Raw genomic sequence first — 23,426 nt, 5'->3', positions numbered from 1 at the left:
TTCACCAAAAGTCATTACAGTTTTTACTCCACTTATTATTTGCCATTCGTGTATTTAGATCATCACCTCACAGTCTGTGGCTAAGCCATGTCTCCACAATATCCTTTTTTCCAGAAGTGCTAATCCTGCAAGTTTCACAGGAGAACATCTGTGAATTTTGGAAGGTAGGAGATGAGGTACTGACAGAAGTAAAGGTGTGAGGATGGGTCGTGAGTCATGCTTGAGTAGCTTGGTTAGTAGAACACTTGCCCTTGAAAGGCAAAGGTCCCAAATTTGAGTCTCAGTCTGCCAGGAAGTGTCATATTTATATTTTCATGAACAAAGATGAGATTAACCAAGAACATTATCAATTAAGCTTCACCAAATGCCTATGAATGTATGTTATGTTTTAATTTAATGAGGAAAAACTAGAATGTGTTGGAAAAAGAGTAGTAAGAGAAGAGAGGACAAAAAGAGGTAAAAGTGACTTAAAATATAGAAAATAAGAGAAATGGGAGTTTCTAGAGTATTTTAGCATCAGCAGAGGTGGCAGGAGTCAGAAGTGCTAATATTAGTGTTATCAAAATGAACTGTATGAGTGAAACATGAACACAAGAGATTTAGTTGCTAATGATATACGTTCATAGGATCTTTCATCGTTTGTATGTTTCTTTTTGTATGTCTTTTTGCACATACCAAAGTGTTTCATTTCAGAGCTCAGGAAGATATTATAGTAAAAACTGCTGCTGCTGTTATTGTCAGGTAAGAGATACTTCCTCTGCAGTTTTGCAATAGTTTTTCTTGAGCACTTGCATGTGTTACTTTGCAGTTACTTCCTTATCAACTGAAGCCATTGTCATATGCTTTTTAAAATGATTTCCCATGACCTTTTCTTTGACTTTTTCTTCATGAAAGAGGTAGGAATTTTTTATTCATATCAGAAGATTCTCTGCATAACTGGATATCATTATATTACAGATATAGTTTGGTCTCTCAGCAGATGTCCAATATCCTTTTGATAGTCTAAGAAGATCTGATTATATTTGATAATGTAAGTTATAAAGAGGACACCAACTCCACATTAGTTGCAATGTTGTTTTTGGTGTCAGGCAGCATGGAAAGATTTATGGATTGTAGAAATAAAATTTGTAACAGTAAACTTTTCCTGCAGTATAAATTTTCATTTGTATCAGAGGCATTATATTTGGGAAAAGGAGCAAGGAGGGGACAGATGGGGGGGGGGGGGGGGGGGGTTGGAGTGAAACTGCCAGTTGAGTATTGTATGATTGTTTTTGCTACTAACTGATATTTAATTTATAACAGTGTACAGAAAATGATTAAAGAAAACCATGAAACTATCAAAAACAAGTCAGTTATAAGAATCCTATCAAACATTCAGGTGGTGTCAGAATTAACTGAAGATTTAAATAACTTTATACAAGGAAACAATAATTTTTAGTAGATAACTCAGTAACTTGTGTCTGTGATTGAAAAGAAAGTGTGTGCAAAACCAATTTTTATATGGAAATGATAACAAAAATTGATTTTTCTCTCAGGGTCAGTGCTATAGAGTACAAGCAAACCAACAGAATAAGAAATTATTGGGTATCGCACTTTAAACAGTGATAACTTACAGTCATAATCATGCAGCAACTCAACAGCAGTCAGTATTTTTGCTCGATGTTCTGGGTTATTAATTCCTAGATAATCAAGGTCTTCTCCTTCCAGATCTTTGAACAATTCCAAATCTTCATAGCCATTTAAAACAAAAACGGATATATGTTCCTGCAAGTTGAATCATAATTAATTAATAATAGGAACAGTTACTATTATTAATGTTAGTACAGTAATATTTTAAGCTTTCTACTTGTTATATTTCATGCACTTTTGTTATATATGTCCTCTTGTTATTGTCCCTTTTACTGTCTCTGTGTCTAGTGTTCATATTCACTTTTCTGTGTGCATACTCATGAATATAAAACAGAAATTCCATAATCATACTATGTAAAATACGAAAATGAATATAATGATGACAACAACAACACTAACGAACATTCACCATATGAATTTACTTTATTTTGGATATGTTAGTAATGGCCAAGGAATGGGAAAGGTGTCAGTTGCTATCAGCAAGAACCATCATAACATTTTCCTGAGCTAATCTGGAAAATTATGGAAAACCCAAATCATCCTTGCCACTACTCAGTCTCATAAAATCACATCATAAACTCATGGTTTTGTCAAGGGAAAGAAAGGCTGAGTAGAAACTTTTGAATGAAAAATGAAGTTCTTTCACCAAATCTAGCCTTTTATTCATAAGGTCAACAGTACATTATGCAATGAACCACATTTTCATCTTTCCTAGCTTTTGTAACTTAGAGACATAAAACAAGAGGACTGTCCAACATATACTGTCTGTGATACAGAAGAAGTTGAACCACACAGTCTGTACTTGTGAATGTTGTTGAGTAATTCTTCATAACTGATATAATGTTCACTCATTCACACTTTGTATTCTATAAATGCAATAATGAAAGAGAGCCTTCAGAAATGTGAAACAAGGTAGGTCATGCATTAAAAGGCAGTAAAATCCTTCGCTGGATACTTCTGTAAAGTATACTAACAACCAAATATAACTAGAGATATAGTAATTCCTCATGTGATTAATCATGGGAATTTCTTCCATATAACTTTTTTCTTTCTGTGTGTAAATAAAAAAAGTAGCTACTTTGAAACAATTACTGCTTTTTCTTTTAGACCTTTTAGTAGCTGTTTTTAGCTACTACTACATACCAAACATTTATGTAATTTTATTAATTTCAGAAACAGCTAATTGTTGTCTTTACATTGGATATGGTAGAATCTGTTTAATATTAGCATTAATGGAATTTACATCTCTGATTCCAAATATTCTGATAGATTATAGAAAAAACAGTTTCTCTTTTACTCCATTTCTAGTATCTAGTGGTTTCTAATTTCCTGCCTTATGTCTGCTAACAACACTTTTGCACAAGATGAAATTCTGTTCTGAAACTTCAAAAGGGACACACAGTCCATATGGAAATCATTTCCACTTCTAATATTCAATTTTCACATTATGGCTGTCAGTGTCACCATTCATCCTAAATAAACTCTTAGTGCTAACTACAAGCACCATTAAGGAGTAAACATATTGATACATGAGTGTAAGGATTCCAAGATCCATGAAGAGGTTTCTGCAAGGTGCCTCTGTTAGCAGCTTTACATAATATACTTATTGCATGATCCTGTAAAATGAATACCTTCTGTACTATAATTGTTAGCATTAGAAAATTATGCTATAAGGCAGAATATTACATTGAAGTCTGCAAAAAATGCTGGCAATCCCATCTACAAAACCTAACATGGTCAGAATCTTGCATGGCACATAATCAATTTTATTTATGTGGCATCTAGTTTCAAACTGAAATACATTTTAAAGTTACCAGATAAGTCAGTTACGCAGATCATTATTGATTAAGTCATAAAATGGTAACAGTGCATCAAAACATCATGACTAGAGGTAAAAGTCATGTGTAACATTATGAAAGTATTAAGCCAAACAGAGCAGTAACTGTGGCAGACTGTACCGAAGGACACACCACACTTTTAAGCAGTCTATAATAGTTAATAGATTGTTGATGCTTTGACACTGATGAGCTGTCTCATATATGCTGCCAGAATAAAAAATTATTACACTCCTTTAGTGGTTTCCAGTTCTCTCAAAATTTATTGTTGTAACAGTGCATATGGAGTACATTAAATGATTACCTTTACCAATCAATAGTACAAAAGGTTCTGAGGTTCCAGGTACCAACCTATGCTCAAACAATGATACTAGTACATGGTGTAGCCTCCACAGTTGGCAATGCTGGTGCTGACTTTGACATCCAGTTGATCATACAGATGGCAAATACTGTCCTGGGATATGTTATACTATGCCTGTTTGACCTGTTCATGTAGTTCTGTAAGAGTTGTTGGTTGATGAGTCACTTCTAGTCCCATCATATCCCATATGTGCTCAATTGGAGCAAGTCTGGAGATTGTGCTGGCCAGGGAAGTGCTGCACTTCTTGCAGAGCACATTGAGTTTCACTGGCAGTGTGTGGGTGAGCATTATTATGTTGGAACAACAAGTCACCTTCCTGTTGCAAGCATAGCAAACGAACAGGTCTAACTGCATTCTGCATGTACTGAGTGCTGGTTAGCATCCCCTCCAGAAACACCAAATGTGAACGAGAGTTGTAGATTATCATGCTCCAGACCATAATACATGGGATGGGGCCAGTGTGTCTTGGACAAATGCACTATTGGAGACAGTGCTCTCCAGGTCTACTTTGTACATGCTAATGAACATCATTTGCTTACAGGAAGAATCGGCTTTCATTGCTGAAGGCCACAGCATGCTATTCCATCTTCCAAATGATCCTGTGGCAACAGCAGTTGAGCCATGCACGTCCTTCCTGTGGCATGAGTGGAAGATGGGATAAAGGTGCACGTGCCCGTAATCCCATTGCTAATTAACGGTTCGCAACAATCCGTTTTGACACATCTGGGCTCCCAAGTCATGTTATCTGTTCTGTGGTAGCTGTACGATCTGCCACTGCTGCCCTTACAATATGACAATCCTGGCAGGCATCTGTGCTGCATACAGGACCTCATCTACAGGTGTGAGAATGTCTTTGTGACCACTGATACCAGCATGATTGCACAACTGACACAGCATTTCTCTCAAAGGACCACTTGGAAGGCCACAATTTGACCCCTTTCAAACATGATCAGTTGGCTGTAGGAAGCATGAGTGCATCTCCGTGTCATGGTTCCCTGCTTGCTTCACACATTTGAACCACACTGAACCTTTTGGCTGTGAGCATTCCCAATTAAAGGATAGACACAGATAGTGCTCTGGTAGTTATGCCACTATGTTATCTGTTGGCAGATGACATTGAAACCATTATCAGTACTTCTACTATTCCCCCAGGTGTCATAAGCCACCATTGGATCAAAATCGATGCCGTCTTTCCAGGTGCACCAATTTTTTTTTTCTTCCAGAGTTCAAAAGCAGAGAAGAAGCCAAGAAGTAACTTTACACAAGTTGATAAAAATTCCAGGAATATCAAAGGGCTAATTGGGACAGATTTTGTAAGAACATTTGGAATTAAGAATAATATAACAGAGAGGAATGCCAAATATGTTAACTAGTGATCAAAAATGAACAAGAGCTCATGCACCATAAATTAGCTTAGTAGTTAGTAAGGTAAATGAAAAAGTTTTGAACAGAATGTAAATAATTTAGGAGTAAAGGAAACAAGTTATCCAAGAGTGGAAGTATGGTGTAATTGACAGCACATGTAAAAGAACAAAACTTTGCTAGCTTTTGCAATAATCCTTTTTAGAGATAGAGTATGCATGCATGCAGCCCTTATTCTGAAGGTGGTAAGTTTATCAATTATCTCCATAAAATCCCATTACTCTCCTTTCAAGTTAACTCAGTCTCACATCATCCAGCATACACAATTTTTAGCCTCTTCTAACATGATTCCATTTCCATATTTACAATCTTGATCTTCAACATTTGTACTAAGGTATTTATATCATGTGTAGGTAATGGGCTAGGGAGAGTTGGGACACACAAAAATTTGCATAATTTATATGTTCTGAAAGAATGGAAATTGGCAATAATTTATGCTCTTCTTTGAGCTCAGTACAAAAATACCCAAAAATCTGAAGCCGAGTTCTAGTCTCTGTCTGCAAATATTACTCTTGACAAACCATGGGAATAATGCTGCTGAAGTGAAGATAAAGAAAGAGGGGGCTATGGCATGGGCTGCAAGAAGTGGGAGAGATGTGAATGATATTTTAATGCATATTATGTAATATGTTTATAGCTACCTCAAGATTTATTCTCCGAAGTAGATCTTCCACAGAGTGTGGCTTTCCCTTAGCAGAAACACAGTGATGAGAGTACTTTCCACTAGAGTGATGACGTTTGCTGGATCTTCCTTTCTCAGTCAGGACTTCAACATTGATGAATTTGAAAGTACCTACTTTGTTGTGCAAAATACCTTTCCACAGCCCACTGGGATTCATTGTAACTATGTCAATGATGTCTCCTTTCTGAAAAGTAAAATCATATAATTATGAAATTAATGGTTTCTGCCTGATTTGTATGGTATCCAATGAAACACTGTTTTTACACATTATAGTTGCTCTCTATTAATCACTGAGTGTAACCTACACTGCCATTTATGTTGTGTTGAGTATGGGCACATATTGTTTCTCATCTGAAATGTACTAGCATGTGTGCTTTTAGTGTTTCCTCACATTATGACATTATCATACTAAAGTTTACATAGTTAGATCCAACAATTCGTGGAATGTGCTTAATAACATGATGACATTTGGGTCCATTACAAATAAACAAATCTTTCGAAAATGAAGGAAAGACAGATCACTACTTACCGTAAAGGAGGGGCACAATTAAAAGACACTCACATATAGCTTTTGGACACAGCCTTCAGCAGTAAAACACACACACACACACACACACACACACACACACACACACAAAAGAAAAAAAAGAAAAAGAAAAAACAGAGGATGCACACCTCATTCACACACGACTGCCAACTCCAGCATCTTGGGCCACAGTGCTAAAGTTGGTGGTGGTCATGTGTGCATGAAGTGTGTTTGCTTTTTGTGTGTGTGTGTGTGTGTGTGTGTCTGTTAATTGTGCCTGTCTGCAAGTTGATGTGTCTTCCTTACAGTAAGTAGTAATCTGTCTTTTACTACACTGTTGATATTGTTGTCTGGAGTTTTCATTGTTTAATTTTTGCTAAACCAATCCTTTGAGAGCATTAGATAACTTAAGTGCTTTCATTTTCCTTTTGGCAGCATTGTCTGTTTTAAGCAGATGGGAGCACTGTTGAAATGAATGTCAAGAGGGTGACAAATCAGAATTCTTGTAGATAGAAGCCCAGTATATGTTACTTTGTTTTGAATTAAAGTGTAAATTCCATACCAAATACACTTTTTATGCACAATGCTCACTGATTATTTTCATCTATCCTTCTGCCAATGAGGCAACAGAATATGGCAATCAACACAAAGCTAAGCTGTGCAGGCTTAAAGCTCAACAAAGATTCTAGGGGCAAATGGCCTAGTGAAGATCTGTATTATTACAGACTGTTCAATAATACAGTTTCTACTGAATATCATAATAATTTTTGTTCATCTTATTATTGTGCATAATCTAATTTTAATGCATGTGAAGGAATGCAGTAATTTACATATTTGCTTCACTACAAAAACCATTCACTATTTTTCAGGCTGTAACTAGTTTCCAATATCATAATTGACTTTTGTGACTATTTTGTTAAAGCTTGAGCACTATGTGTACTAAAAGAAGTGAACTGGGCAACTGTTTATGTTCAGTCAGCTCCTTAGTACTGCATAATAAGTCTTTTGGCTACAAACCTTTAAAACTGGCAAAGTCACAGCCAAAATGATCACAAATTAAGATGTCAACCATAAAATATTATTATTTCATTATATATTTGTCAGCATTGATTAAAAATCATAATTTTTCTACTTGAATATGATTCCTGTGGCAAGGGGTTGGGAATGTGAGTGGCATAGGCATGGTTGGTTGTGTGATGGAACACCACCACTTTAGGAAGAATGGGAAGGCCCTGCATGGAATGACTCTTATTTCAGGATGTGTTGATAGATAATCAAAGCCCTGACTGAGGATGTGGTTCAGTTGTTCCAGTCCAGAGTGATACTGGGAGAGGAGAGGACAAGTGCTCCTTTGCAGCCCCAAGACTAGCCTCCCACATCAAACATACTAACCACTTCCTTCACTGACTCTGTACCACCCCCACCCCTTTACCTCCTTGATCCCTGCTCATCACTGCTGATGCCACCCTCCCATACACCAAAATCCTCAACGCACATGGCCTTGCCTCTCCCATCATCCTTCAGACTCTAAACCAACTACCTCATTCCATACACACCTTACCAATTATATCCTCACACGCAACTACTTCAGCTTTGAAGGGAAGACATACAAAGAAAATCAGATCCACAGCCATGGAAACCTGCATGGCATCCTCCTATGCCAACCTGCTTATGGACCATCTAGAGGAAACTTTCCTAGCCTCCCAAAATCTCCAACCCCAGTCTGGTTCAGGTTCACTGATGATATCACCCTGATCTGTACTCAGAACCAGGATACCTTACCTTAATTCCTTCAAAAACTCAACACCTTGTCTCCCATTCATATCATTTAGTTCTCCTCAACCCAATGTTCCATCTTCCTGGGTGTTGGCCTCCGCCCCTCTGAAGGCACCATCCACACCTCTGTCCTCCACACCGCCACCACCAACTGTATCTTCATTTTGACAGCTGCCATTCCTTTACACCAAAAAATCCCTCCCATACAGTGTGACCACCTATGGACTGCACATGTACAGTTTAAACATGTTGGTACTGTGTCACCAATACTGGAGATATGGCTGACAGGCACTTGTTTAAAATTTTATACTGGGTGCAAAAGGGAAATTCTCCAAGTTTTCACTGAAACGACTGTTAACCCTTTAATTAACTTTAGCATTTCCAGTTAGCATCCTTTTGTGGTAGTAAAACCCTTTGTTCTTAAGGGAATACAGCAACAACAGGCAGTGAACAGCTTTCTTGATCCTGATTCTTCTAAAAGCATTTTTTAACCTTTAGTGAGATCAAATGTTCCCTCAGGATTTCTGCAACAATTGTTTCTACACAGTGTTCATGGCATGTGTACTGTGCTATCCCACAAGCTTTTTAAATTAAATGTTTTTGGGATCATGATGATTATTTATCAGAAATATCTTCCTCGTCATTCATTTAAAAAGCTTCTTAGATTGTGTACACATGTAGAAATTCTGAGCCACTTAGTAAGCGAATAATTTCATAATATAAATATTATGAAAAGGACAGTTGCTACTCACCATATAGAAAAGTCACAGTTAGGGCCAACAAAAGATTGTCAGAAAGTGGGCTTTGGACAAACAAGGCCTTCGTCAGAAATAGACAACATACACAGACACAGTTATGCAAATATAACTCACACACAAGTGACCACAGTCTCTGGCTGCTGAGGCCAAACTGTGGACAGCAGCACATGATGGGAGAGACAACCAGGTGGTGGTGGTGTGGGGGGGGGGGGGGGGGCTAATGAGGAGGCTGGGGTGGGGAGGGATAGCACAGTAGGGGTGGGGGCAGTAAAGTGCTGCTTGTGGGAGGATACAGGAACAAGGTGGAGAGAGAGTAGGGCAATTAGGTGCAGTCAGGAGGTTAGATGGAGGATGGGGTGGGGTGGTGGTTGTGGTGGTGGTGGTGGGGGTGGGGGTTACAGAAAAGGAGAGAAGTAAAAAGACAGTGGGTGCATTGCTGGAATGGGAACAAGGAAGGGGCTAGATGGGTTAGGACAACGACTAATGAAGGTTGAGGCCAGGAGGATTACGAGAACATAGGATATATTTCTGGGAAGCTTCCCACATGCATAATTCAGAAAAGCACGCATTGTTGGGAAGGATCCAGATGGCACAGACTGTGAAGTAGTCACTGAAATGAAGAAAGTTATGTTGGGTGGCTTGCTCAACAACAGGACGGTCCAGCTGTTTCTTGCCCATAGTTTGTAGGTGGCCATTCATGTGGACAGACAGCTTGTTGACTGTCATGCCTGTATAGAGTGCAGCACAGTGGTTGCAGCTTAGCTTATAGATCACATGACTGGTTTCACTGGTAGCCTTGTCTTTGAAGGGATAGGTGATGTTTGTTACTGGACTGGAGTAGGTGGTGGTGGGAGGAGGTATGGGACAGGTCTTACGTCAAGGTCTTTTACAGGGATATGAGCCATGAGGCAAGTAGTTGGGAGCAGGGGTTGTGTAGGGATGGGTGAGGATATCATGTAGGTTAAGTGGGCGATAGAGTACCACTGTGGGAAGGGTGGGAAGGATAGTACGTAGGACATTCCTCATTTCAAGGCATGGCGAGAGGTAGTTGAAAGCCTGACAGAGAATGTAATTCAGTTGCTCCAGTCATGGGTGGCATAGAGACATGAGGGGAATGCTCCTCTGTGGCTGGGCAATACGACGTTGGGAGGTGGTAAGTGACTGGACAGATAAGGTATGAGGGATCAGCTTTTGTACAAGGCTGAGATGGTAGAGAGACCCTCGGTATATTTCAGGAGGATCTTCTCATCACTACAGATGCAACAGCCATGGGTGGCTAGGTTGTATGGAAGGTAATTCATGAAATGGAATGGGTGGGAGCTGTTGAAGTGGAAATACTGCTGATGGTTGGTAGGTTTGACATGGATGGAAGTACTGATGTAGCCATCTTTGAGATGGAGGTCAATGTTGAGGAATGTGGTTTGTTGGGTTGAGTAGGACTGGGTGACATGAATGGGGAGAAGGTGTTGAGGTTCTGGAGAAATTTTGATACAGTTTTCTCATCCTTGATTCAGATCATGAAGATGTCATCAATGAATCTGAACCAGCTGAGGGGTTTGGGATTCTGGGTGTTTAGGAATGTTTCCTCTAGTTGGCCCATGAGTAGGATGGCATAGTATGGTGCCATGCATGTGCCCTTAGCTGTTCCCCAAATTTGCTTTTAGGTAATGCCTTCAAAGGAGAAGTAATTGTGGGTGAGGATAAAAATAAAGTTTGTCATGGCGACTAGAAGAGATGTTGTAGGATTGGAATCCATTGGGCATTGAGAAAGGTAGTGTTCTATAGCAGTAAGATCATGGGCATTAGGTACATTAGCCTATAGGGAGGTGGCATCATAAGTGATGGGCAGGGCACCATGTGGTAAAGGAACAGTAACTGTGCAGAGATGGTGGAGAAAATGGTTGGTATTTTTTTATAGGAGGGTAGGTTGCAGGTAATAGGCTGAAGGTGTTGGTCTATGAGAGCAGAGATTCTCTCGGTGGGGGAACAGTGATTGGCCACAATGGGAAATCACAGACGGCTATGTTTATGGACACTAGGGAGAATGTTAAGGTAGGAGTGAGGGGAATGGTAAGGGTGAGGTGAGAGGTGGACTATGGGGAGATGGGAGGGGCCTTAGAATTTGAGGAGGGACTGGAAATCCTACTGGATTTCTGAAATGGGATCACTGTTGTAAGGTTTTTAGGTGAATGAGTCTGACAGCTGCCAGATTCCTTCTGCCAGGCAATTCTTGTGGTTCAAAGCACCAGAGGTAGAGCTTTTGTCATCAGGTAGGATTATAGGGTAGGGTGCCTGATCTCTCCAGTCACCCACCACTTCCCAACGTCCCACTGCCCAGCCACAGAGGAGCATTCCCCTTGTGTCTCAGTATCAACCAGGACTGTAACACATTCTCTGCCAGGGTTTCAACTACCTCTTGTTGTGCCCTGAAAAGAGGAATGTCATACCCACTATCCTTCCACCCTCCCCCTCCCCCACACCCCACAGTGGATTCCATCACTCACCAAACCTACAAAATATCCTCGTACATCTCTACACAACCCCTGCTCCCAACCCCTTGCCTTATGGTTCATATCCCTGTAACAGGCCTAGATGCAAGACCTGTCCCATACATCCTCCCGCCACGACGTATTTCAGTCCGGTCACAAGCATCACCTCTCAATCAAAGGCTGGGCTACCTGTGAAACCAATCATATGATCTACAAGTTAAGCTGCAACCACTGTGCTGTATTCTACGTGGGCCATGACAACCATGAGTGGCCACCTACAAACTGTGATCGGGGAACAGCTGGACCACCTCGTTGCTGAGCACTGCACCCAACACAGTGTATATGAAGATGGTATCTGTTCTTTCAGTGTCTGAAAGAACAGATACCATTCAGTGACCATGCAGGTCTCTAGAGTTAAATGATAAGTAAATTAAGACCCTATGCTGCCAACAGGCATTGATATACATCAACGGGGACAGTTGAAAATGTGTGCCCTGACTGGGCCTCTATCCCCGGGATCTCCTGCTTACATTGCAGATGCTCTATCCATCTGAGCCACCGGGCCCACAGAGGATAGTGCAACTGCAGGGACTTATCCTTTGCATGCTCCCCGTGAGACCCACATTCCCAACTTAACGTCTACACACTACATTCATGGTGCCCCTGCCCATTACACTCATTACTCGGGGCAGCCAATCTTACCGGATCCCATAAGACTTCGGGCAATGCATGTGCATTTGCACATCCCTCAGTGGCTCAGATGGATAGAGCATCTACCACGTGAGCAGGAGATCCTGAGTTTGAGTCAGGGCACACATTTTCAACTGTCCCAGTTGATGTATATCAACACCTGTCAGCAGCATAGGGTCTTGATTTAATTATCATTTCATTCTAGAGAGCTTCACAGTCACTGTATCTGTTCTTTCGGGCATACCATCTTCATATAGTTAGGCTAACCGGCACTGACCACCTCCTGTGTGGATGCACACGCATTGTCCAAACTCTTACAGGACTCAGTTAGATTGTCTGCCGTGAGTAATGAGTGTAATGGGCAGGGGCACTATGAATGTAGTGTGTGGACGGAATGTGGGTCTCACAGGGAGCATGCAAAGGATAAGTTCCTGCAGTTGCACTATCCTCTGTGCCCCCAGTGGCTCAGATGGATAGAGCATCTGCCGTGTAAGCAGGAGATCCCGGGTTTGAGTCCCAGTCGGGGCACACATTTCAACTGTCCCCGTTGATGTATATTCAATGCCTGTTGGCAGCATAGGGTCTTGATTTAATTATTATTTCAACACAGTGTACTTCATTTCAATGACTGCTTCACAGCCTGTGCCATCTGGATTCTTCCCACCAACACCTGATTTTCTGAATTGCGCAAGTGGGAACTCTCCCTGCCATATACCCTAGATTTACGTAACCCTCCTGGCCTCAACCTTCTTTAGTCATTGTCCATACCCATCTAGCTCCTTCCCTGTTCCCATTCCAGCACTACACAGCCCTTTATTCCACCTACACATTCCAGCACTACACAGCCCTTTATTCCACCAACACACCTACAGTCTTTTTAGTTCGCTCCTTCTCTGCTACGCTCGCCCCCCCCCCCCCCCCCCGGTCTAACCTCCCAACTCTGCATCCAACTGCCCTATGCTCTCTCCACCTTGTCCCTGTCTGCTCTACCAAGCAGCACTTTACTGCCCCCATCTTGACCCTATTATCCCTCCCCTTTGCCGCCTCAGCCTCATCCTTAATCCCACCACTTGCTTGCTTCTCCCATCATGCGCTACTGTTAATAATGTGGACTCAGTAGCCAGAAACTCTGGCCATGTATGTGTGAGTTGCATTTGTGTGTGTGTGTGTGTGTGTGTGTGTGTGTGTGTGTGTGTGTGTGATGAAGGCCTTGTCGGCCGAAGCTCACTTTCTGACCGTCTTTTTGTAGTGTCTATCTGTGAATCAGCATCTCCACTATATGGTGAATAGTGACTATCCTTATCATATTATTGTTGCATTCCATCTTGGATTGTCCATTGTTTAAATTCATAATATCAGATGGTGTACACTGAAATGCAAAGAATTTTTACATCCACGGTTCTTTGGTTGAGTTCTGAATTTGCTTTTGTTGAGTCAGTTGTTTTACATCATTATTACTGTATTAATGTGTAATATATATGTTAACAAAAGCTATCAATGACTGACAAATAAATTTAAATATAGCTTATTTTTCTAGCATGCCCTCTGCACTCTGTTTAAGTTATATTAAAGCTTTCTGCATGCCTATATGATTTCTTTTCATTTGTCACCATTATATCTGCCCTATCGTGTTGATACTATTTTCATTAGCACCATATCAACATGATTATTTGCTCTCCAAAGTATGTATATGGATTTGTCAAGCTGTTTCACTGTTTTAGAAAGTGATTTATTTTTTCTTCTCTTTTTGATCACTATATTTCTTTCCTCTTGAATCTCTGGAATCATTGAAGAAAGATTTGTAACTTAAATAATTTACTTATGCTCATATTATCACCTTCAAACTCTTACCTCATCTCAGAAAAATACTTAACTATTGTAAAACTACAGAATACTTTTGTACTGAAAAATTGAAAATTTAGTTTGCAATTTGAGTGCTGCTGCTGGTAATGGCAGCATTTTCTTTGTTCAAAACAAACTTTTTATTTATTTTTATGATGGACTTTTCTGATACTGATTAATTATTGAGGGGCTAATAAATAGATTTGCTCATTTTATATTTTAGCTCTCAGTTATTTTATTGTAGTTTAAAATAGTGTTAACCAAAGGAATTAGTAGAAATTTCTTTGGCACTTAATGATTAATTTGCTTAGTCTCTTCTATAGACTGACAAAGTAAGTATACCACACTCATTAGTGCATCAGGTATTTTCCTCCATTTCATACCTTAAATTTGAGAGCATCCTTGTCGTATGGGCTAGGAGTGTAATCAACAAGGGCCCGAGCTCTCCCTATAACTGGTCCAATTATGGAAGTATCACAGTCTTCAGCTGATATTGAACTATGATTACTGCTTGCTGGTACAAGGGCCTGGGTACCTGTTTGAGACAAGAACGAAGTAACTATAACACATTTTCATTGCTTAAGAAATTATTTATACAAGGAAGCCAATAATTTAAAAGCATGAGAGCAGAAGCTCATTGTGTAAGCCAAGGTGGTTAACATGCATCCATGTTCCCGTCTCTGTCGTAGAATAATAAGTCAAAAATATTTTCAATTTGTGCAATGATTTAATCTTGGTTCTCAGCTACAATTTCATGGTTTTCCAACTCATTAAGATCAAAACATATTCTAAGCTCACCGGACAATATGTCGCCTCAGTGCACATGTACAGATGAATCCTGAAGCCTTTACAGATTGTGCAGAATCAAGTCACATACTCAACTGCACACTCATTGCCTCTATGTGAGCACAAGGCAGCAGTAATCACTGAGACATTGATGTTTCAAGCAGACATTGGATTTAAACATGGGTAAATGTAAGGACATGACACAGTAGCAAAAAGGGGAAATTATGTTTGGCTGTACCCATGGCCATATGGTAGGTGAAGTTGCTGTTTCAAAGCAGACTGTTCAACATGCCTACAATCAGAGGCCATGAAATGCAATTTCAGAATTGTGGTCATAGTAAGACCCTGACAGAGAGAGACCAGAGACATTTGTCACCACTTGTGAACCAGAATCGCTTCCTGACCTAACAGGTATTGCTGCAGGCAGTGAATGAAGGTCCATCCCACCTGTTATCAAGAGAACATTGGGTTAGGAACTGCATGCAATGAACATTTGGAGTCATGCCATTGCTCACACAGGCAGATAAAGACAATAACAGCAAAGTTCATAGGGCTGGAAGAATGTGTGACTGGTTTTCTGAACACTGACCCACCCTATTATATCTCGATTGGCATGCAAAATCACCGGACTTGAATCCCATAGAAAATCTGTGGGACATGCTGAAGCGACAAGTAAAACACCGGCATCAGCATACCAGCAGTTTGATGGAACTGCATGCTAAAAGCCTCAGTAAAGGCCTTACCTGGATGCAATGTACCTGCACATCCTTGTGGATTCAGTTCCTAATCAAATCCAGGTGGTTATCAAGTCCAGGGGCAGAATTACATGGTATTAAATTAAGCTTGTAATGATTTCACTAGGGGTCATATTTTGTCCAGTGACCTTATTTTCATAATCTTATACGTGGTATTAGTGACAATCTTGAAACCAAAACCAAGCAATATTAATTTTCATCCTGCATCAACCCATTTCCTCCCCGTGTATCTAACTTTTATGAGCACTGTATGCTCTACACAAAGTATTATTTTCCCCTTCCCTATCTATTCATCTCTCACCATCACTTCTCACTACTGAAATACCAGATACAGCATGGTTATGTTTCTACTCTTCTGTACTTCAGTTTTACATGCATATGTCAAAAGTCAGAACAAAAATTTAATGTAGGAAGTGTGGTTTGTAAGGACATTCATGTGCAGGCTCTTGTTCCTGAGACAATGGAGAGGAGAAATTCAGTATTTGGATCTGCTTCTCTAGCTGATGAATGAAGTCTGTGAAATAATCTGCTATTTAAAATTTTCAGGTACTTTTTCCATAAACTTATTCAGGTATCTGTCTGACTCAACTGTTACTTTTATAGACAAATAAATTACAGGATAGTAAAATCAGTTTATAGAGTTCATAGACACATACAAACACACTCCTCCTGCTGACTGAGCTCACCAGTTTAAGATAAGCTAGTGATACCACACATTGTTGCAGACATGCATGTTGGTCATTACTATGAAGGAGAAGAAGTAATACCACTGGGAAACTGAGATAGTAATAAAAGATGTTTCCATTCTATTGAATTTTGACCCAAACATTAAAGATATCTTTGTAGCCTTAAACAAAACTTCTCTCACAGTATGTTAAAATTTTTGTTGAGGCCTAAGCAGATACACACATCTGTCCTTGCCTTGTTAACAAATAGATATTATGTTCATTATCCTGATATACACCAAAAACTCCTTCTAAACCTGAGCCCAACCACAAAGTTGTGTCCCTTTGTGATACAGATCCATCCAGGATTCAAAAAATTGAACTCATTCCTGATCATGCCCTAAAGTGGTATTTGTCAACCAATCAAACCTATATAAATCCCCTTCTGTGCCTACTTTGGTCTTGTTTTAAACCCAAAAGACAAACAGAATAGACAGGAAACTTTTCTCATACATCAAACCACCACCTTCTATTTTTCCCTTGTTATTTGCATTACATATTGTATTGAAAGAAAAGCCACATGCGAATGTAGCTATGTCTGCTACCAGTTTCACTGTAACTACTGCACAGCATTCTACAAGTGTATGACCACCATCAGTCTAGATTAATGGTCAACTTTTAGGACTGAGGACCAACCGGATCATTCAGTTGTGGATCATGCAGCTAATCACAATGTGGTTTATTTCTTAGTTGTCTTGCATATCATGCTATCAGGTGCCTGCTCCATAACCCCAGATTTTCTGGACTGCATAAATAGGAACTGTGCCTCTGACATAGTTTTCATTCCGACAACTCCTCCTGCTTCAGTCTCTATTGGTCGGTCTCTTCCACCTGCCTGTATGCTCATATCAGCTCCCACCTCATTCCTTCCTTCTGCCTCTAAGGAACTTCATCTTTCATTAGTACTTTCCTAATATATCCTATCTAATTCATATCTTCTTCTCTTTGTGTTTCACTTGTCTTCTCTAATTTGTTTATCATCCATGTTTTACTTCTGTACAAGACTACACTCCTTACAAATACCTCCAGAAAATACTTCCTAACACTAATTTATATTTGATGCTAACAAATTTTTCTTTTTCATAAATGCTTTTTTTGCTGTTCAAACAAATTTCGGGCTTGCAGCCGGTTGTCGTTCAATACTTCGCACGATATTTCAACTGGGCACCTGCCAGTCATCTTCAGGTGAGCTGTCGCAGACTGGCGATAACGTCCTACGCTCTGCAATATATAGCATACTGTAACTATTCTGCGCATGCGTCAAAAACTTGATAGTTGAACCAACACTGCCCGCCGGCAGTGCCCTTGCTGGTGGAATAGCGGAACTCAGTCGCCCTCTGCGTTGCTGTTTGCCACGGCCGTCGACGCACTCTGTCGTCTTTGATTTGAGCAAATCGTGGAGATAATGGGATTCCATGCACTGTCCAGCTGGTAGCCGCTGTCACGGTTTAACAGATTTTCCGCCAGTCATATTTCTACGGATTCTTTAATAATGGAGTCCCAGAAAGACGTTTCTGTGGACAAAATCATTGTTTTCTCATACTCCATTGAATGTCCAGTAGAAATACAATGTTCAGCAATAGCGGACTTGCTTGGCTGCAAAAGGCGGGTGTAACGTTGATGTTCAGTGCAGCGTTCTTTCATGGTGCGTGTGGTTTGACCTATGTAAGCCATACCACATTGGCACGGTATCTTGTAAATTCCGGCCTTTCGTAGTAACAGATTGTCCTTAACTGATCTCACAAGGTCCGCAATCTTCAATGGTGGGCGGAAAACCACTTTTACCTGAAATTTTTGGAGGATTCTTGCTATTTTAAACTAAGTGTTGCCAACGAAAGGAAGAAAAGCTAAAGATTGTTCCAGCATGTTCTCCTCTTTATTCACTTCCTGCTTCTTAGTTTTAACTGTTAGTGCCCTGTTAATCTGCCGGATGGAATACCCATTTTCGCTGAATACTGTCTTTAGATGGGCAAGTTCTTGAGATAAGCTATCTAGATCTGAGACAGTATGAGCTCTATGAACAAGTGTTTTAAGCAAACTCATGGTTTGTGATGGGTGATGGCAACTCGAAGATTACTGAGAAGGCTAGTCATGCTATTGTCAAGGAGAAGATTTGCTATACAAGACGAAGGTTAGATGCTATTTCAGCAGAACTTTACCAGTTACATCTGAAGGTTGCAAAGTATCTTTCTCCTGTGTGCCCAATTATAAGGTACCACTTTTTTATTTACAAAATACTGCAAGGAAGCATTGTCAATAGAAATAATGTCTTTGCAGTGTTTTATTCCATGATGATATTGTAATGAGAGGAAGTGCAACTTTAACAAGACCACATTTTCATACTTTCCTCTGCTTCATTTCTAATGTAATTTTTCTTTAATCCAACAAAATCAAAGTTATACATATGGAAAACCAAATTGGTTGAAACAATTTCTTTTCAGCTGTAATACATCATGCATAAAAGAAAATAAAAGAAGGGTAGTCACATAAAAGATAAATAAAAATCCTGATTAAAAATTGTAACAGTTTCAAGGACTTGCATTTGCATTCTAATAATTTAATAGATAGTTTCTGTAAAAAGATTATGAGAAATGCTAGTAATTATACAAAGATGAATTTCTAGGTACATGCTGATGCAATGCTTCTACAAAGATAACATGAGTTCATTATCTTACTAAATGGCTCTCAAGTCTGCAGCATGTATGAAACAAATGCCACCCAGTTTCCTAAAGAAGTACTGTAAAACGACAAATGATAAAAATTCTGTTTGGTATATGAAAAACAAAACAGTCCTGGTTCCTGTAGTTCAGATAATAACTTTAAAGGCTGACAATGAGATTTAATAGTGAAAGATGAATAACAGCTCATACACAGAAAAATCTCAGAAAAAGAATGAAACACTTGTTGTATTAGTTTCTGCAATGGATACAGAATGCTTCTATTTTTTTCTTGCAGACCAAGATTATTCTGAGAAATGTTTTCAGAAAGAATCTTTAACGTGCTCTTTTGATATAATTTAGATCACAGGGTCATTAACTTCTGTTTGCATAGTGTGACAGAATACAACCTGGCCATATGGAATATGGGACTCTTAGAACATATTGAACACTGAAATTAAGAGGGAGTCTTATGTAGACTAATTGAGAGACAAAGTGTCGTGCACCATTGATAAATGTACTGTTTGGATGAAAGGCGGCAGAATAACTCAAAAGTTTAAGACCAATTCAGTAACACATAAGAAACAGATTCCAAAAATGAAGTTTATAAGTGATTAATACAGTTATTTTATGAGTACATTCATCCCTTAGTTAAACTGAAATTACAATTTTATGTTATTGGGAGAATATTTCTTCTGGCCTTAAGTCCTATTTCTTGATACTCCAAACTCTGATTTAGCATTTGAAAAAGTACATACTGGAGCCAGAGCCACTGGGTAAGCTCTCTACAGAGCTTGTTGAGGGAAAAGCTTTCTCCGTACCATCAGCTGCAGCTGACCGAAGGCGTGACCCTTTCTTCTGTACATCCTGTCTCAGCCCCTTAGAACGTGTACTCAGAGTCACACCCGCTCGGCATCCTGACTCCGTCTGTCATGGATCAAAGAGAGATCATACATATTACTATGTGAACGACAACATGGCAATCATAAAAATAATAATTTCTGAACTACAACACAAAATTATATCCATCTTATTAACTAGGACTTAGAAAGTGGTGAACTATAATAATTATTAATATTTTATGTGAAGTTACATCAGGATTAGAAACAACAAAACAGCGAGTTTGATTTGATGTCATTCATGGACACCTGTCAAACCATTTGTCATTCACACTTAAGAATATATGCATTTTTAGACAAAACATTCTCAACCTAGTGTGCAACTGTTTGAACATGACAGTTCTTCACTTGTCACAATCTTGGAGTTGGAATGTTTTTACCTTCACATTCGTGGGCCAACTTAGGTGGCCAGGTATAACAGATGAAGAATCTGACCTATAGGTCAGTTTCACATTTTTCTTACATACAAAGCAGTAAAAGATACGAAACTCATGATAAGTACCAGAAGATACTGTATGGTCGACTTGGGACCAAACCGAAAAATGTAGGATTTGTATTCTGGTAAATATTTTCTGGGACACAAAATCACTCACTGTTTTGTCTTGCACTTTTTTTCAAAATATATTTATTACATTTTTAGTAACAATAACAAAAAAACACTTTTCTTCAGAAAACTGTATCATGTCCAAGAATAAGTGAACCTCTTTTCTCTCTCCCTCTCTCTGTCTGAAACTTCATTAAACTCACTTTCCATGAATCTCATTAACAATGAGCAGAACCTTCAAGAATATCAATTGACTGAAAAATGTATATTAAATGATGTGTCTTAACTGCATAGTGCTGTTTAACAACATTATATTAAAACACCTCATCACTGTATGTACGGTCTGTTTTAAGAAAATAGATGCTGCTATTCTATTTCAGGCTGCTGTTGGTTAATCACAATCTTTACATTTAAAAGGGCAAAAGAAAACTTTCACATGATAAAAGATATTTTTATACAGCCAAAGAAACTACTTTTGGATAATATGACATCCTTTACATTTTTAGTCTGGTGTACCTAGATGTTATCAACGCTGTTGACTAAGTGTGTGTTTTGTTGTAAGGTTTTTTTTTCTTAATTTCAAATTTCTTTCAGTATTTGCAGCATCTTAATGCAAAATCCAACAGATATACATACATGTAAAATGCAGATGTTAAATAGAACATTCCTTGAGTCACCTTTTCCAAGAACTGGTACAAAGAAGAAGTTTTTGGAAAAGAGTACTTACAGCATGAACTGTAACTTGCTGTACACTCTGTAGCTCCTCTTGATCTTCATAATCAGAACTCTGACTTGGAGAAAGACCTTCTTCACTTGCACTGCTTCTGCTCTGTTCGTGACGAAAATAAATATTATTCATATACAGTTTGTGTATGTGCTGTGTAAGAGCTCATGTCTTATTTGTGTAACATCTATTGAGTTTCCTATCATTAGAAGAGCTCAGAATTAATGGCAGAATGCATACTGTTTAAAAATCTTTCCAGGATACTAAAGGAAAAATCGCTATGACTTTGGATGAAGTAATATCATTGATGTGCTTTTAAGGTTTGCAGTAAGTGTTACAATGTGACTCTTTTGTCTGGAACACTGATCAAAAGACAAGAAAAATTTAAATCAGTAGCCACAAATACATGAACATAATATATTAAGGGACAAAGGTTGCATTTATGCTTCCACCTCGCTGCTGGCCAGCATGGCCCAGCTATGATGAATCAAACCCACTGAGTCTTACCAGCCCATTTAATGTGCACCACCACTGCTTGATATGTTGCTTGCAATGATTCTCACCATACTGCTCTGTGTTTTGCACTGTGACCATCACTGTATGTCCTGAAACATGAGCCCTGATTGGCTGCTTCTAGGGCACTCCAGCAATGCCACATTAACTATGCTAGCTACATGAACAGCTGTGCCACTAATGCTCCCAGTGAGCAGCAAGGCTGTAGCATAAATGCAACAAAGCTACCAGCTAGTCATGAGGTGCAACATGCCAGCAGAGAGATGCCAGCAGCAAGGATACAGCATAAATGTACCCTTAGGTTTCAAGCACATTGAGGATATATACTGGTTAAGTGTGATCATACTCTGTTGATGCCAATTGGTCAATTTGGAGGATTGGTAATTTGGATAGCAGCCTACAAAGACAGGTGTTCTATCAAAAAATTTTCATAGGAGTTGCACATACTAAATTCATTGTTCGTAAGATTAATGTGAACAGTTAATTATCAGGAAAGTACTAAACTGAGTCTTTAATACACTTTGTCTGAGTAATAGTGTGACCAGCTGGTCTCTGAAATGTACCAGTTCTATATTATGGTCACACCACATTTATCATGCAAATCTGTGTTAGGAAAATATCATGTAAGTGTGTAACTGAAATTATGCTTTAACAACATTTTCAATTCAGGCATATAAACATATAAAACTAGTCACCATCAAGAAATTGTATGCAACTGTGACTGAAACTTGAACAAATGACAATCAAATTTGAGTTACTGATCCTTTCACTACACAAATGTTGGAATTATATAAAACAGTTAATTTTTATTGGGTACTTAAAAATGCAAAAATGCAAGTCTCTAACAAAATAATCAAATTACTACCCAGCAAGGAGTAATTATAAAGTACTCTTTATACAAAGAAAGAGGATGACAACCACAGATGAAGTATGAAATTATGAGCCTACAGCCACATGTGTCACATAAAATGTAACAGGGAAAAGAATAATGCAAAATCATCATCAAATGCACATGAAACGTGTGAACAAGGAATGAATAGCTTACTATACACTAACAAAGGTGAGTTACATATAAATCTTAATTGATAGGAAAGAAAGAGACTCAAGGAGTAATGTATTCTTATAATAAACAAAAACAGAAAACTATAACTGTTTATTCATACTTCACAACAAAAATAGCTTTTGTAATAGATTATATGACAATAAGTCAGTAGTTTCAGAGATTCCAGGTGAGGAGAAAAGGTGTTCCTATATTCAACTGATATTTATGTATAACTAACACACAAATTATTTTTGAAAAATGTTATTGAAAACTAAGAGAAATATTACTAGATCTAAAGATATAAAACTTTTTTGTTAAATTGTTATAAACTGTACTTACTGTGTATCCCATAGTTTTTCGAAAATGTCGTCCCTTGCCCATTGTCATGTGAGAAATGTAGGAAGGTGATGAAATATTAGTTGGATTTTCAGTCTGTTCAGAACGACTTGTTTCTATTGACATTGTGGACAATCGTGATCCTGTAGATAGGACATTTGTTTTTCAGTTTTTGAGTAATATGCAGCAATATATTACGGAGTAAATAAAATTTTTCTTTATGGTACACATGAAAGTAATAGTCTGAATGTATAAGGAAAAATATTTGTTACACAATTTTGAAACTGTGTCATCATGAAACAACTCATACCAACACAAAACAATTAAGATTTTGAATGGGAGCTCAAGTTTTAGGTTTCTAATTATATCTGATCACATGTATTGCCAGTACATATGATGGGTTTCTCAGTCCTTCAGTTCAATTTTTTAATATTA

At 38.7% G+C, this 23,426-nt stretch overlaps 1 protein-coding gene across 1 annotated transcript in view; it reads right to left on the bottom strand.

Annotated features, from left to right (window-relative positions):
- Positions 1 to 23,426, bottom strand: part of LOC126114536 (SAM and SH3 domain-containing protein 1-like) — a 443,876-nt gene that overhangs the window by 2,695 nt on the left and 417,755 nt on the right. Inside the window, exons 12-17 of the mRNA XM_049915025.1 lie at positions 22,995 to 23,134; positions 21,104 to 21,205; positions 19,692 to 19,860; positions 14,394 to 14,545; positions 5,889 to 6,113; positions 1,614 to 1,764 (exon numbers count right to left, since the gene is read on the bottom strand). Coding sequence (XP_049770982.1) covers positions 1,614 to 1,764; positions 5,889 to 6,113; positions 14,394 to 14,545; positions 19,692 to 19,860; positions 21,104 to 21,205; positions 22,995 to 23,134 — 939 coding nt within the window. The remainder of the gene's footprint in view (positions 1 to 1,613; positions 1,765 to 5,888; positions 6,114 to 14,393; positions 14,546 to 19,691; positions 19,861 to 21,103; positions 21,206 to 22,994; positions 23,135 to 23,426) is intronic.

Source organism: Schistocerca cancellata, chromosome 1 (assembly GCF_023864275.1).
Source record: "Schistocerca cancellata isolate TAMUIC-IGC-003103 chromosome 1, iqSchCanc2.1, whole genome shotgun sequence".
Classification (NCBI taxonomy): Eukaryota; Metazoa; Arthropoda; class Insecta; order Orthoptera; family Acrididae; genus Schistocerca; species Schistocerca cancellata.
This window is presented reverse-complemented; position numbering and strand designations above follow the sequence as displayed.